Genomic DNA, 12,694 nt, shown 5'->3' on the forward strand with positions numbered 1-12,694 from the left:
TTATATTAAAAATTTATATTAAACTTCTGACTATAATGGCCAGCTTTTGTTTGGGTGCCACTCCACTGACTTCAATAAAATTATTTTATATTTACATCAGTATAAATGAGATCAGAGACTGAAGATCATCTTGGCTTTCCAGTGGAATTCAAAGTAATTCTGTGTTGCACAAAAAAAGCCCTAAAGTATTGTAATAATAATAAAAAGTCTGCAAAATAAGTGTTCTTATCTGAAGAATTGCCAGAATTAAAACATGCAGTTTCTCCTGCAGCCTGAAATCATCAGGGAATTTGGCTGCTACAATATAAAAAATCTTGGTTATATATTGTATAAATGTGCCTAGATGTCTGAAAATCATGCCCTCTCATGTATCAAATACTTTTTGAAAGTATGGAAATAATTTCAAATTAAGAGGTTCCTAAAACCCCTGAGCAAATTTTTTTTCTATAGTCTCATTTAGTAAAATAGCTGAACCATTTTGTTTAAAATTTCCTGAAGTAATTCACCAGAGGCAATGGTAGTTATAGACTGTTTCATCTCTAATGGTGAAGATTTAGTGAAGTTTTAGGCAAGTGAGCATGAAAACTTATAACTGGGAAGCACTAAGCACCTCTAACTGTATTCAAGGAGAATTGAAAGACATTAAAAGAATAGAATACATTCTGCCTACAGAATCGTACTGATCCCCAAAAGAAATACTTTCATTTCTTCTATTCTGAAATGTAGGACAATTTACAATGGCAAGCCTGTGATAGAAAACTGTACTGACATTAACCTATCTCCCTTTAAGTACAGGCAACGCCTCGTCTTTCCTCATGAAATATGACCTTGATAAAACACTTGGGACATAAGATTACCTGTAGCAATTTGGTGGAAAATTACTGGAATTGGCTCTGTTGTAACTAACACATCTTCATCGTTATCAGAACTGGAAACATAAGTGTTATCTACAAAAGAAAAACACCTTGCATGGTGAAGTCCAATTGTGCTCTGTCAGTCCCTTCCAACATTGTCCATCCCACCCTTATACCATAAGGAACCACTTCCCACGTGGTTAGGGAAGCCCAGAACTATGATCCTCCTGGTGTGCTTTTTTCTGCTGAGATTGCTAATGAAAAGAAAAATACCGAAAGGATGGAAGATTTGGACCCAAATTTTATAAAAGCAAACCCCTGGAGTCCGATGTCACGGCTTTCAGGAATCACACCATGTTCTAGTTCCTTTTTCTTTTTCATTAGCTTCTGGCGAATTTTTTCACGCCAACCACTTGGCTGGGGTGGGGGTGAGTTTTTCAGGCTTTGGTGTTTGCTTGGCTTGGACCTTAATGACTGTTCTACTGACATGCTAATGGCTTCTCTCTGTAAGAAGCAGAGCTCTTTTGGCTGGGAGGTGCTTGGGGTTTGGGGGTTGTTTTGCCTTTTTTGTGTTTTTTTGGAGGAGGCGCGTCGGGTGGGGCTACAGGGGTCCGACTGGGCATTTTGGGTGGGACTTTTTTTTTTTTTAACTGGATCTCAGGAGCTGTGTGTGGGAGCGAGCTGCGAGTTTTTGCCTCCGACCCCCCTCGCTTCCTGTTTTGCTTACGGCCTGGGTGCCCCTCGGAGCTGCCAAGGACCGGAGGAGCTCCAGTTCGTTCTCTAGTGAGAAAGTCCCTGCGGGGCCGCACCCCACCTCTGCTGTCACGGATACTGCCAGCATCTTGTGAGTTTTTTCCCTTTCTTCCTGGGTCTCCCTGCTCTCCGCTGGACGGACTGACACCCCTGTCCCTTGCTAGCTGCCGCTTTCGTGGCCGAGGGGTGGGGGCCCACCTTGGTGTCTTGAACCACACGCACGGCTGAGATCCGCCATTTGCCATGTGGGGTTCGTCTGCAGCGCCCCCTGCCGGCCATCAGGGAGCAACTGCAGCCCAACAGCGCCCCCGATAACCATCGCAAAGCCACTGCAATCCCTGCCTCCCGAGGCGCCAGCGCCCCCTGCTGGGTGTGGTTATAACTGCGCCAAAAGGCAAAGAAGTACCTAATTGTTTTTGGTGAAAATTGGGTTACGGGATTGTTGCTTGTTTGTTTGTTGTGTTACCCATATATATATATATATATATTCTTTAGTAAAGAGCTGTTATTTTCTTTTCCACACCTTTCAACTGGACCTTCTTAATTTCAAAGTTGTAATTACTAGGAGGGAGGAGCTTGATTGTTTTTTCTCATATCCCGCCCTTCTAACAGAACATTTCCTGTCTCGTTAAACTTAGAGACACCAAGAGCTCCTCTGAACTGTCCCACAAGGCTTATGAGGGTTTCAGTCAACCTTTTCCAAAATGAAGACTTGTTCTATGATTCTTTTTGTCATGCCTGACACTAAAACTCAAGCTAGGTCTGGTGCGCAGTGAAGGGTGCATTCAGAGCTGGGTGTAAACAGCCCATTATGCAAAATGCTGTGCCTCATTTTGCCTCCACATAAAGGATGTTTGAAGTATCTTCTAATAAGTGGGTAACCTTTCTTCTGTCAAATTCAAGCAAAAAAACCAAAACCACTTTCCTCCAAATTAATAGAAACATTATGTTTAGTTATGAATATGGAAAGTCTATTCCAAACTTTCTTACAAAATATGGAGATTAGGCTGTGATTTTTTCTTTTCGGCCAAAAGTTTAGTAACAACAAACAAGTAGCATCAAGTTATTGTGCAGTATCTGCAGAACTGCCAATCAAAGTAATAAGACTGTTTTCTATGATCTGGGCTGGATTGAAATGTATGCTCTAAATCAGAAAGGCTGACAGCATAATCGCAGATAAAAAGAAAAGTAAAAGAACTGAAACAAGGACTTGATCTCTCATAATTTCAAACAGTCCAGTCCCACATCTGCAGAGTGCATGAATTCACACATTATTTTAAGCATACTGCTGCAGTCTCAAAGCCTTTGACCACAATGCTTCCAGTGAAATGTTAAAAATTTTAACATTATTGATTAGTAAATTCAACACTATTATTTATATTACATTGGTTCTTAGAAGCCTGTATCAAGAGAAAACCCATATCAAGTCGAAGCCCTGGCACTGCCATCCCTTTCTTGCATAGATGTTCCACACTGCCTTTACAGATTAGCAGCTGCACTGCCACACACAGACAGGCATGCGGGGCTTTCCCAGACTGCCACCTGTGAAACAACCCTTCTGTGAAACAGATCTACCAAGTCTGACACTATTCCACACCTTCACCTGCTTCCACTGCTGTGTTGTCCCATGAGGTAATCCGAGTAATTTGTGCTCAGCTCAACAAATGTATATTGCAAGCAGGCAATTGCTGCAGGAGACTGACACCACTTTTCCCTGAGCACTGCACTCCAGTGGGAACAGAAACCTGCTCCATCTGCTCAGTTTCTGTCTGGTCAGCTGCACACTTGGCACAGGGATGTGTTTTAGAGACACAGCATTGTGTGAATAAAATGGGATCCTTCCATCCCTCTGCCAGCATTCACTTCTTCTCCCATTTTTTTGTCTGTCAGCAGGACAGGCTGTGAACTATACTGCCAGGACAGATATACCTCACCCTCTCCATGAACCCTTGCCTTGCCTCTATTTGCATGCTCCACCTTGCTACCATCATTTCAGTGTCAGCCTCACCATACTGGATGGCTCTGAGTATACAACACGCGCCCATTTCTTTACCACATTTGGGAGTGTAACTTACTGGTATAGAGTCTAATGAGCTGTAATAACAGAGATCAGCATTTCACTCTAAATATACCTAATACCATACATATTGATGGGAGAAAGGAAATCCTTGTGCAAGAACTTATTACTGTATGAAAAAGTAGGAAAACCAAAAATATGTGCTGTACAGAATATACAATTATCAAGATATAAATATATGGATTTTAATTATATATATATAATACACTCATATTAATGGAACTTTAGTCTACTCACCGATGTTATATTCTATAACTTCTCCTTAGGAGCATTATTTTCCCCTAGTTGTGTCAATGTTATGAGAAAAAGGTTCCAAAGATATTTTGCTGGAACTGATATCACCTGCCTCTAAAATTTTCAGTGATATTTTCACTATTTCAGCAATGCATATATAACTTTGAGACATTACTGTCTCAACACTATTCCTATTAAGTTCTTCACTGTGCCTTTGTAAGCATATTTTTAGCTTTCACTCATAATTATGACACATTCAAACACCTTCCATTATTGAAAGTTGTCACATTATATTACAGTTCCAATAGGTATGATTCAATGCTCAGCTGCTGGGAATCTTCTGACATTTTAGGAAGCAATTTAGCAATAGTTACATACTGTTACCAGTACCAAAATGGTGACGCTGCATAAGGAACAACAATGTCATCATCATGGCTAGGCTTCACGAACGAAGATTTGGGAAGGGCTCTACCCACGTTTTTTGCAAGCACGTTGGTGGCTAAAAAGGCCAATATGAGATAGGCATGTCCGGTTGCAAAAGGCACAGCAGAAAGACTCCTTAGATGGTATATTCTGCAAGACACGATTCTTTCTGCGTTGTCTTTTCTCCTCAAGGGTGATCCTGAGAGCTTTCTCAAAAGCATCAGCAATGTTATAGATGGTGTGTCTCCAGACCTCCCGATTGGAGGCCAGAGTAGACCAGTTATGGTGGTCAATATGACCAAGGCTGAGATGTTGTTTCAGGGAGTCCTTGTATCTTTTCTTCGGGGCTCCTCTCTTGGGCCAGCCAGTGGCAAGTTCACCATAAAGCAGGATCTTAGGGAGGCGGTGGTCCTTCATCCTGGAGACGTGCCCTGCCCAAGGCAGCTGTGTTCTCAGTAACATGGCCTCAATACTTGTGACTGCTGCTTGTTCAAGAACAGATGTATTGGTCACATAATCTGACCAGTGGATGTTTAGGATTGTACGGAGGCAGTGTTGATGGAAGCGTTCTAGGAGACGCAGGTGGTGGCGGTAGATGACCCATGATTCAGGTCCATATAAGAGAGTAGACAGCACTATGGCTCTGTAAACACTGATCTTTGTACTTTTCTTCAGGTGTTTGTTTCGTCAAACTCTTTTATGAAGTTTTCCGAAAGCACTATATGCCTTTGCTAACCTGTTGTCTATCTCCCCGTCAATCTCACCATTCGAGGAGATGAGGCTACCTAGGTAATTAAACTGTTGGACTGATTTGAGTTCTGATTGGCCGATGGTGATGTGGGGATGATGGGGGACTTCCTGAGGTGCAGGTTGATGGAGAACTTCTGTCTTCTTTAGGCTGACTTCCAGCCCAAAGAGCTCAGCAGCGTCTGCAAAGCAGGATGTTAAATGCTGCAGGGCTGCTTCTGTGTGGGCAACAAGGGCAGCGTCATCAGCGTAAAGCAGCTCCCGGACAAGGTGGTTTAAGGTCTTGGTGTGGGCCTTCAGTCGCCTTAGGTTGAATAGGCTTCCATCAGTACGATATCGAATGTAATTACTGTCCTGATCATCGAGGTCTGCCGTGGCCCTTTGGAGCAACATGCTGAAGAAAACTGTGAATAGGGTAGGAGTGAGAACACAGCCTTGTTGCACGCCATTAGTTATTAGAAAGGGCTCAGAAAGTGTGTTGCCATATCTGACTTGGCCGTGCTGATCCTCATGGAGTGAGATGATCATTTTAAGGAACTTGGGGGGACAACCTAAACGTTCCAATATCTGCCACAGACCTTTTCTGCTCACAGTATCGAAAGCCTTGGTGAGGTCGACAAAGGTTACAAAGAGACCTTTGTTCTGTTCCCTACACTTCTCTTGCAGTTGTCTGAGAACAAATACCATGTCTGTGGTACTCCTGTTGGCTCTGAAACCACACTGACTTTCAGGTAGAATTTCTTCTGCTATGGCGGGTATTAGTCTGTTCAAGAGTATTCTTGCCAGGATTTTGCCAACAATGGAAAGCAGAGTAATACCACGGTCCTTTGAGTAGTCTGATTTAATTCCTTTCTTCTTATACAAAGTGATGATGACTGCATCACGAAGGTCTGATGGTAATTCGCCTAGTTCCCAACATCGCACCACAAACTCATGAAATTTGGTATGGAGTGCAAGGTCCCCATGTTTCCAGACTTAAGGTGGAATTCCATCAACCCCAGCTGCCTTGCCGATTTTCACCTGCTTTATGGCCTTGAGGGTTTCTCCTAAAGTGGGGGCAGTATCCAATTCATTCTTTACTGGTTGTTGTGTGATGGACTGAATTGCTGAGTCTTGGACTACATGGTTGGTACTGAAAAGAGTCTGAAAATGTTCAGACCATCGATTCAGAATGGAGGTTTTATCTGTTAGAAGCGTTTGACCATCAACGCTGAGTAGAGGGCTTTGTACCTGGTATGTAGGCCCATATGCTGTTTTCAGGGCCTCATAGAATCCTTTCTGATCACCTGTATCTGCACATAATTGAGTTTTTTCAGCTAGATCGATCCACCACTTGTTCTGGATGTCACGGAGTTTCTGTTGGAGCTTGCTGCATGCCAGATGTAAGGCTGCTTTTCTTATGTGACAGGAAGGCAGTGCAAGGTGTGCTTGGTGGGCGGTTCTCTTCTTCCTCAACAAGTCCTGGATTTCTTGATTGTTTTCATCAAACCAGTCCTTGTTCTTCTTGAGGGAGAACCCTAAGGATTCTTCGGAGGATTGCAGTATGCTGTTTTTAATATGGTGGCAAATTGTTTCAGGAGAGGCATCTATCAAATCTATGGAATGGTTTTTGAGCCTAGTTTGAAGGTTTGCCTGGAATCTGTCTCTCACTGTGGCTGATTGGAGATTGTTAACTTGGAGTATCCTCCTTGGGATACTGCCCCTTTTAGGATTGAATTTGAGATTGAAGTTGAGTTTACAGCGCACAAGTCGATGGTCTGTTTGGCATTCTGCGCTGGGCATCACGCGGGTATGGAGGACATCGCGGACATCTATCCGTAGCACCAAGACATAATCGATGAGGTGCCAATGCTTAGATCTGGGGTGCACCCAGGTTGTCTTCAGACTATTTTTCTGCTGAAAGATAGTATTAGTGATGGTGAGCTGCTGCTCCACACAGAATTCTAGCACAAGTCAACCATTATCATTGCAGTTTCCAACACCATGCTTGCCTAATATGCCTTTCCATGCTTCAAAATTCTTACCTCCTCTGGTGTTGAAATCACCAAGGATAATGATGTTATCATCTGCAGGCACCTTTTGGGTAAGGCGGCGCAGATCAGCGTAAAATTTATCTTTTTCAGCAGGGTCAGCTTGGAGAGTTGGGGCGTATATACTAAAAAGGACGTGTTTTTTGTTGTGGAGTGGAAGGCGTAGGGAGATAATGCGGTCAGAGTGACCTGTCGGCAGATTTTCGAGTTTAGGAAAAATAGAGTTTTTGATCATGAAGTCGACACCTGAGAGATGTTTTTCGGTTCTGGGTTTACCTGAACAAAAGAGTGTGTAACCGGCACCACGTTCTCTGAGGCTGCCTTCCTTGTGAAGGCGAACTTCACTGAGAGCAGCAATGTTGATTTTGAGACGAACCAGTTCATGGGCAATTAGGGCAGAACGTCGCTCAGGAAGTCCGCTATCCACAGAATCGAGCATGGTTCTGATGTTCCAACATGCTAGAGTTAATTTAGGTACACCTTTGGAGGCAGGTGCATGCCTTTGTCTTTTGATCTTTGGGCGACCGCATTGGAAGAAGATGCCCGTTGGTCTGCGGTTTACCAACCGGGTGAAGGTGGAGATGAGCTTTGTTTAGACCACCTTTTCTAGGCCCCTCTCCAAGTGGAGCAAGCAGTGCTGTCCTTGAAAAGGCTACTTGTTCGTTCAGGGTGCTGCTGAAAGAGACTGTCATCTCCGGTCAGTCTCAAATGACCAATATCCTGAACCGCCTGCATGCAGGGTTGGGTCTGCGGCTTCCAGTGCACCTTTCACCTGCCGTTTTGACCCTCGCCTGTCGCTACAGGACTTTTTGCATGTGGGTAAAGCCTTCAAGCCTGCGTAATGGATTTTTAGGTGAGATGCGGTATGCATGGAACTGAACCCACCCTTTAATCCTAAGGTTCATCTGCCAGGGCCGAGCGAGCTTGGACGGTGGCTGCGAGGTCCTCAGGATGTAGGTTTCATTAGAGTGACCTTCTCTTAGATGGATGGTCTTACAGGGCTAAGCGAGTTCCATCTGCCCAGGTTTGGGGTTAGAGTTGTCCTTCTCCTAGGATAACTGCCAGAAGGCTTATGAGCTCATCCTGCCCAAGAATGTAGTGTATCTGGTCCTATAGTTTTGACCTGTCTGGCATGGGCGACCCTACCGACGACATGTGCCGTCGCCAGCCTAGCTCGCAACCACATAGGGGTACACAGGCTACGTTCCTGTTAGAACGATTTGGGCAAGTCTTTCATTTCCTCCGTTACTATCACCTATCTATATACAATCTCAAGGAGATACCCAGGAACAACCCTTTGTCCTGTCCACCCTTTCAGGACATAACAGAGCAAAGCAAATATATCCAGAACATGCCGAACCTGGGCAGTAGCTGCAGGTGAACCAAAAACAAACAAACAAACCAACCAATTGTTCTTGCCCCCGTACCCATCCAAGGCTGGGGTGCCTTTCAAGGTCCCAGCCTGGCTGGGACCCCTATCACTCTAAGGGAACCCCACTATCCACCCTGACCTTATCCTTCCTCCACTGTGTTACCACGTATCTTCAGGCGTACTGCACACCTGTGACACTTCATGCAGGATTGACCCACTCTCCCTCCCGCCATTCGGAGGATCCCCACGGCCTGCTCGATACCCCTCTCCTCTCCTCCCCACCCCCTTCCCCTGTAACCCCCCTCCCCTTCCTTCCCACCCCCCCCTCCCCCTCCACCCCCAAACCTGGAACGGCAAACCTCTGGGAACAACAATGTATGAAGCTAGCATATACACAGTACCCAAAGCTATTCTTATAATACCTAAAATTTACTTGTGGTGGTATCACTTTCAGCTGAATGAAAATCAATTGTATGCTAAGGTAATCTCTTTTTTTCTCATATATTTATTGCATACATCGGCAATTTATCTGATGATAAACTCTAAAAGCCTTGCCACGGATTTCCAAATTTGATCCAATGTGTATTACACACTCTTAATCTCCAAAGGATACAACTTTCATATAGCTGCACACTAATGGACTTAAACCTTTATCTGTAAATACTTATCCCATGAGAAATTTCAATTGATTAGCATATGCTGCTCCGAACTCTAGCAACCAGCAGCAATAATTGGAAAATCATCTTCCAGTTGAGGAGGATATCAGCACAGGGCTTCCCAGGTTTGACACCATCGCACCCAGACATGTCCCTGAAACATCCCTTAAAATACATGCCAGAGAAGAGATAACCACAGTCAGTAGTAATGTTAAGTTATAGGTTTAGAACAAAGAGAGTAGACAAAGAATCTGGCTCACAAAGTCAAAGCGAGTATTTTTAGGATCAAAGATGTAAAATGGCAAAGTCATTATCCTTCCTAACACACTAAACACCTCTTCATCACAAAGCAAATATACATAGTGCAAAAGCTTGAGATATGAATGAAATCAGCTCTTCCAAATGCTTGAGGGGTAAGATTTTTAATCAGTAAACATATCTGGTTTACCCTCCCCCCACTCTGACTTTAGAAAATTGGGTGTGACCAAAGTCACTAAGGCTTGTAGGCCATCAGGGCATGCTATAGACAGCATTCATAAGGGAAATTTGAAGTCTGTCAGTCAAAAAAATTTGCCAGGAGATGAGATCTTATGTGCTGTGGGAGTAACTGCTGGTTCAGTGCTCCAGCTTGCCCTTTAGTTTACCGGTTCATAGAGATCAAGTTCAATGCCTTCATAATAGCTTAATCCCTGAAATGAATGAATCCATTACTGACATTTAACAAAAAAACCTGTAAATAAAATATGATGCAGACCTTTTTCAACTATTTGTCCCTCTTTTCATTGTCAGATCAATGGAATAATCAGTGAATCAATATGTCAGTATGACTGTGTATTTAATGAATCTCAGTATCTCTGCTTACTACATGTTGAATAGATTAGTAGTAGGAGTGGGTTTTCCCCCAGTTTTTACTGGTGAAAAAGAATATTTCTCACAAAGGTTGTGAGCATTCTTTCACATTATCCATTGTATTTAGCATCACTGCTGATGCTGATTTATCTCTCTGCATCTGCTTCAAACACTGGTGTTCTGAACATAGTCTACTCCTGCTTATAAGTGAAGAATATAAAGATCTCACTTCTTTAAAGACTCTAAAAGAAGGAAGAACTATTTATTTTATAAATATTACAGAGATGTAATTGTCAAAAAAGGCCAGAGGGTTTCATATCATTCATAGTACACTAATAAATACTCACGGGTGCAAAATACAGAATGTGGTACAATCCAACAGTACTACCATGTACTTTTACTTGCACAGTGCCTGTCTGCCCTCACCCTCACTTCCCTCTCCTGCTTCTGCTAACCCCTGTGCCACCTGAAGTATCTGCACAGTCTCTTTTTGAAGGAAATCATGGAAACAAGCTAACCGAAAACTAGCGTTTGCTCTTTCCTGGTTGCTTTCCATATAGATAATTCCCATTGTTTGGATTGGCTGCATGGTAACACAAATGCTTTTACCAGTTCAGTTCAGGGTATATGGTGGTGTATCCCTCCCTCCTTGGACCACACAATGATCTGAGAAATGCTCATTAGGCCTCAGCCTTGACAAACAGCACGTGGATCAAACTCCTTTTGAGTTTATCAGAAACACTGCTTGCTCCGAGAAACTAGTAGTGTCTAACAAGCTCCTGCTTTCTAACAAAGAGCCTTGTAAACTTATTATTCTTGTCAGAATAACAACACAAGTGGAATAACTTTTTCATTATCGAACTTTCAAAGAAAGTTACTGAACCGAATTTTGGCCAGAATGGAAAATTACTATGACTAAGCCAGCTCTCTTGTGACCCTATAAAAAGTGGTCCTGAGCGAGACCCTGTGCTAGTTTTGGCTGGGGTAGAGTTAATTTTCTTCACAGTGGCTGGTATGGGGCTGTGTTTTGGATTTGTGTTGAACACAGTGATGATAATAGAGATGTTTTTGCTATTGCTGAGCAGGGCTGGCACAGAGCCAAGGCCTTTTCTGCTTCTCATACTGCCGTGCTGGCAAGGGGGCTGGGGGTGTGTGAGAGGTTGGGAGGGGACACAGCCAGGACAGGTGACCCCAACTGACCTAAAGGATATTCTAGACCATATGTCATCATGCTTAGTATATAAAGTGGGGGGAAGAAGGAGGAAGGGGAAGATGTTTGGAGTGATGGCATTTTTCTTCCCAAGTCACCGTTATATGTGATGGAGCCCTGCTCTCCTGGCAGTGGCTGAACACCTGCCTGCCCATGGGAAGCAGTAAATGAATTCCTTGTTTTGCTTTGTTTGTGTGCGCAGCTTTTGCTTTCCCTATTCTGACTTTTACCCTTCCTATTCTCTCCCTGATCATTCTGGTTGGGGACTGAGCGAGCAACTACGTGGGACTTGATGTCTGGGTGGGGTTAAACCTTGAAAAGTCCTTTAAGCTCTCCTGGACCACAGCGGGCTGCAACCAGCAATTTCCCTCTGAGTGGGACATCTCTCAGAGCCAGCGAACTCTCAAGTTTCCTATATTCAGAGGACCACCACTGAATGCCAACAATGGAGCCTGGGCTGATAGTCCCACTCCTTGAGGCTCAACCCTTTGCCCTCTGATAAGATACAAAGGCATCTGACACGAGTACTTCACTGAATTTGACGGGAATTTTTCATGAGTATATAACTTGTACATACTCCTTTAGGTCTGCATGCATGGAAGTGTGAATATGCCATAGCAAATGTTCTATGAAGGTTGCTCTCCTAAATTCTTAAGTGCTTTAGATTTGTAAGTTAGGTCTATAAGTGAGTTACTGTTGTTCTATAGTAAATTCTATATTAATCCTTTGTTAAATTGGATAACATGCTATCTATTAAGTGCTGCTAAGTTTAATTGCTATTAAACCCTTAGGCCTAAACTGTTAGTCAAGTCCGGGGCTCAGTTTAGCAAGATCTACTCTGAACTTTGTGCCTCAATGAGAGAGTCTTCCTTATTCCTTTTTATCCTTACCCTTTCCTACCCTTACCCTTTTCTCCTCACCCCACAACCTTCATGTAGATAATTTTTGGGATGATTTTGGGTTTAGACTGATTGATTTTAGATTTTAGTTTGCTTTTTTTCTGTATGCTTTAACCATCTAGTAAGTAGTAGAGTGAACCTTGCCAATGAACTTTGTCATGCTTTCACTTTTATAATAAACCTGCTTTTGCCAATACCTTTGCCACTGATTCTTTAAGAGACCTTAAAACACTCACGAGAGGGTATGACAGGAAGGAAGGACTGAGCAGCTAGGAACAGCTTTGCAAACTTATCTTACCAAAAACACCCTTACACAAACCCTTGGCTTCAACAGACCATGAGAAGCATCAATGCACAGTTCACAGGCTTGAAAAACATGAGTAGTCTCATTAAGGTCTAACATAAAGTTGTTTTACTGTCCCCAAGGCAGACTGTACAGCCTCTTGAAAGATCAAGCTTTATCTACCATGCCAAAGAAGAGTTGGACAATTTGTCACTCCTATCATTGTTGGTTTCAGACATGGAAAGCATCATAAGCTTCTCTGTAAACTTGTGAACCAGCTTTTCTCACCCTGACCCAGTTGATAAAT

The 12,694-nt window shown here is 43.2% G+C and overlaps 1 protein-coding gene across 2 annotated transcripts in view; it reads right to left on the reverse strand.

Annotated features, from left to right (window-relative positions):
- The window catches only part of LOC113981412 (poly [ADP-ribose] polymerase 8-like), a 224,038-nt gene that overhangs the window by 124,973 nt on the left and 86,371 nt on the right, over positions 1-12,694 (reverse strand). For both annotated transcript variants that reach the window (XM_027708790.1, XM_027708789.1), the window contains exon 4: positions 858-947. In XM_027708790.1, the coding sequence (XP_027564591.1) occupies positions 858-947 (90 nt within the window). The remainder of the gene's footprint in view (positions 1-857; positions 948-12,694) is intronic.

This window comes from Neopelma chrysocephalum, unplaced genomic scaffold, assembly GCF_003984885.1.
Source record: "Neopelma chrysocephalum unplaced genomic scaffold, ASM398488v2 Primary Assembly neopelma1_96533, whole genome shotgun sequence".
Lineage (NCBI taxonomy): Eukaryota > Metazoa > Chordata > Aves > Passeriformes > Pipridae > Neopelma > Neopelma chrysocephalum.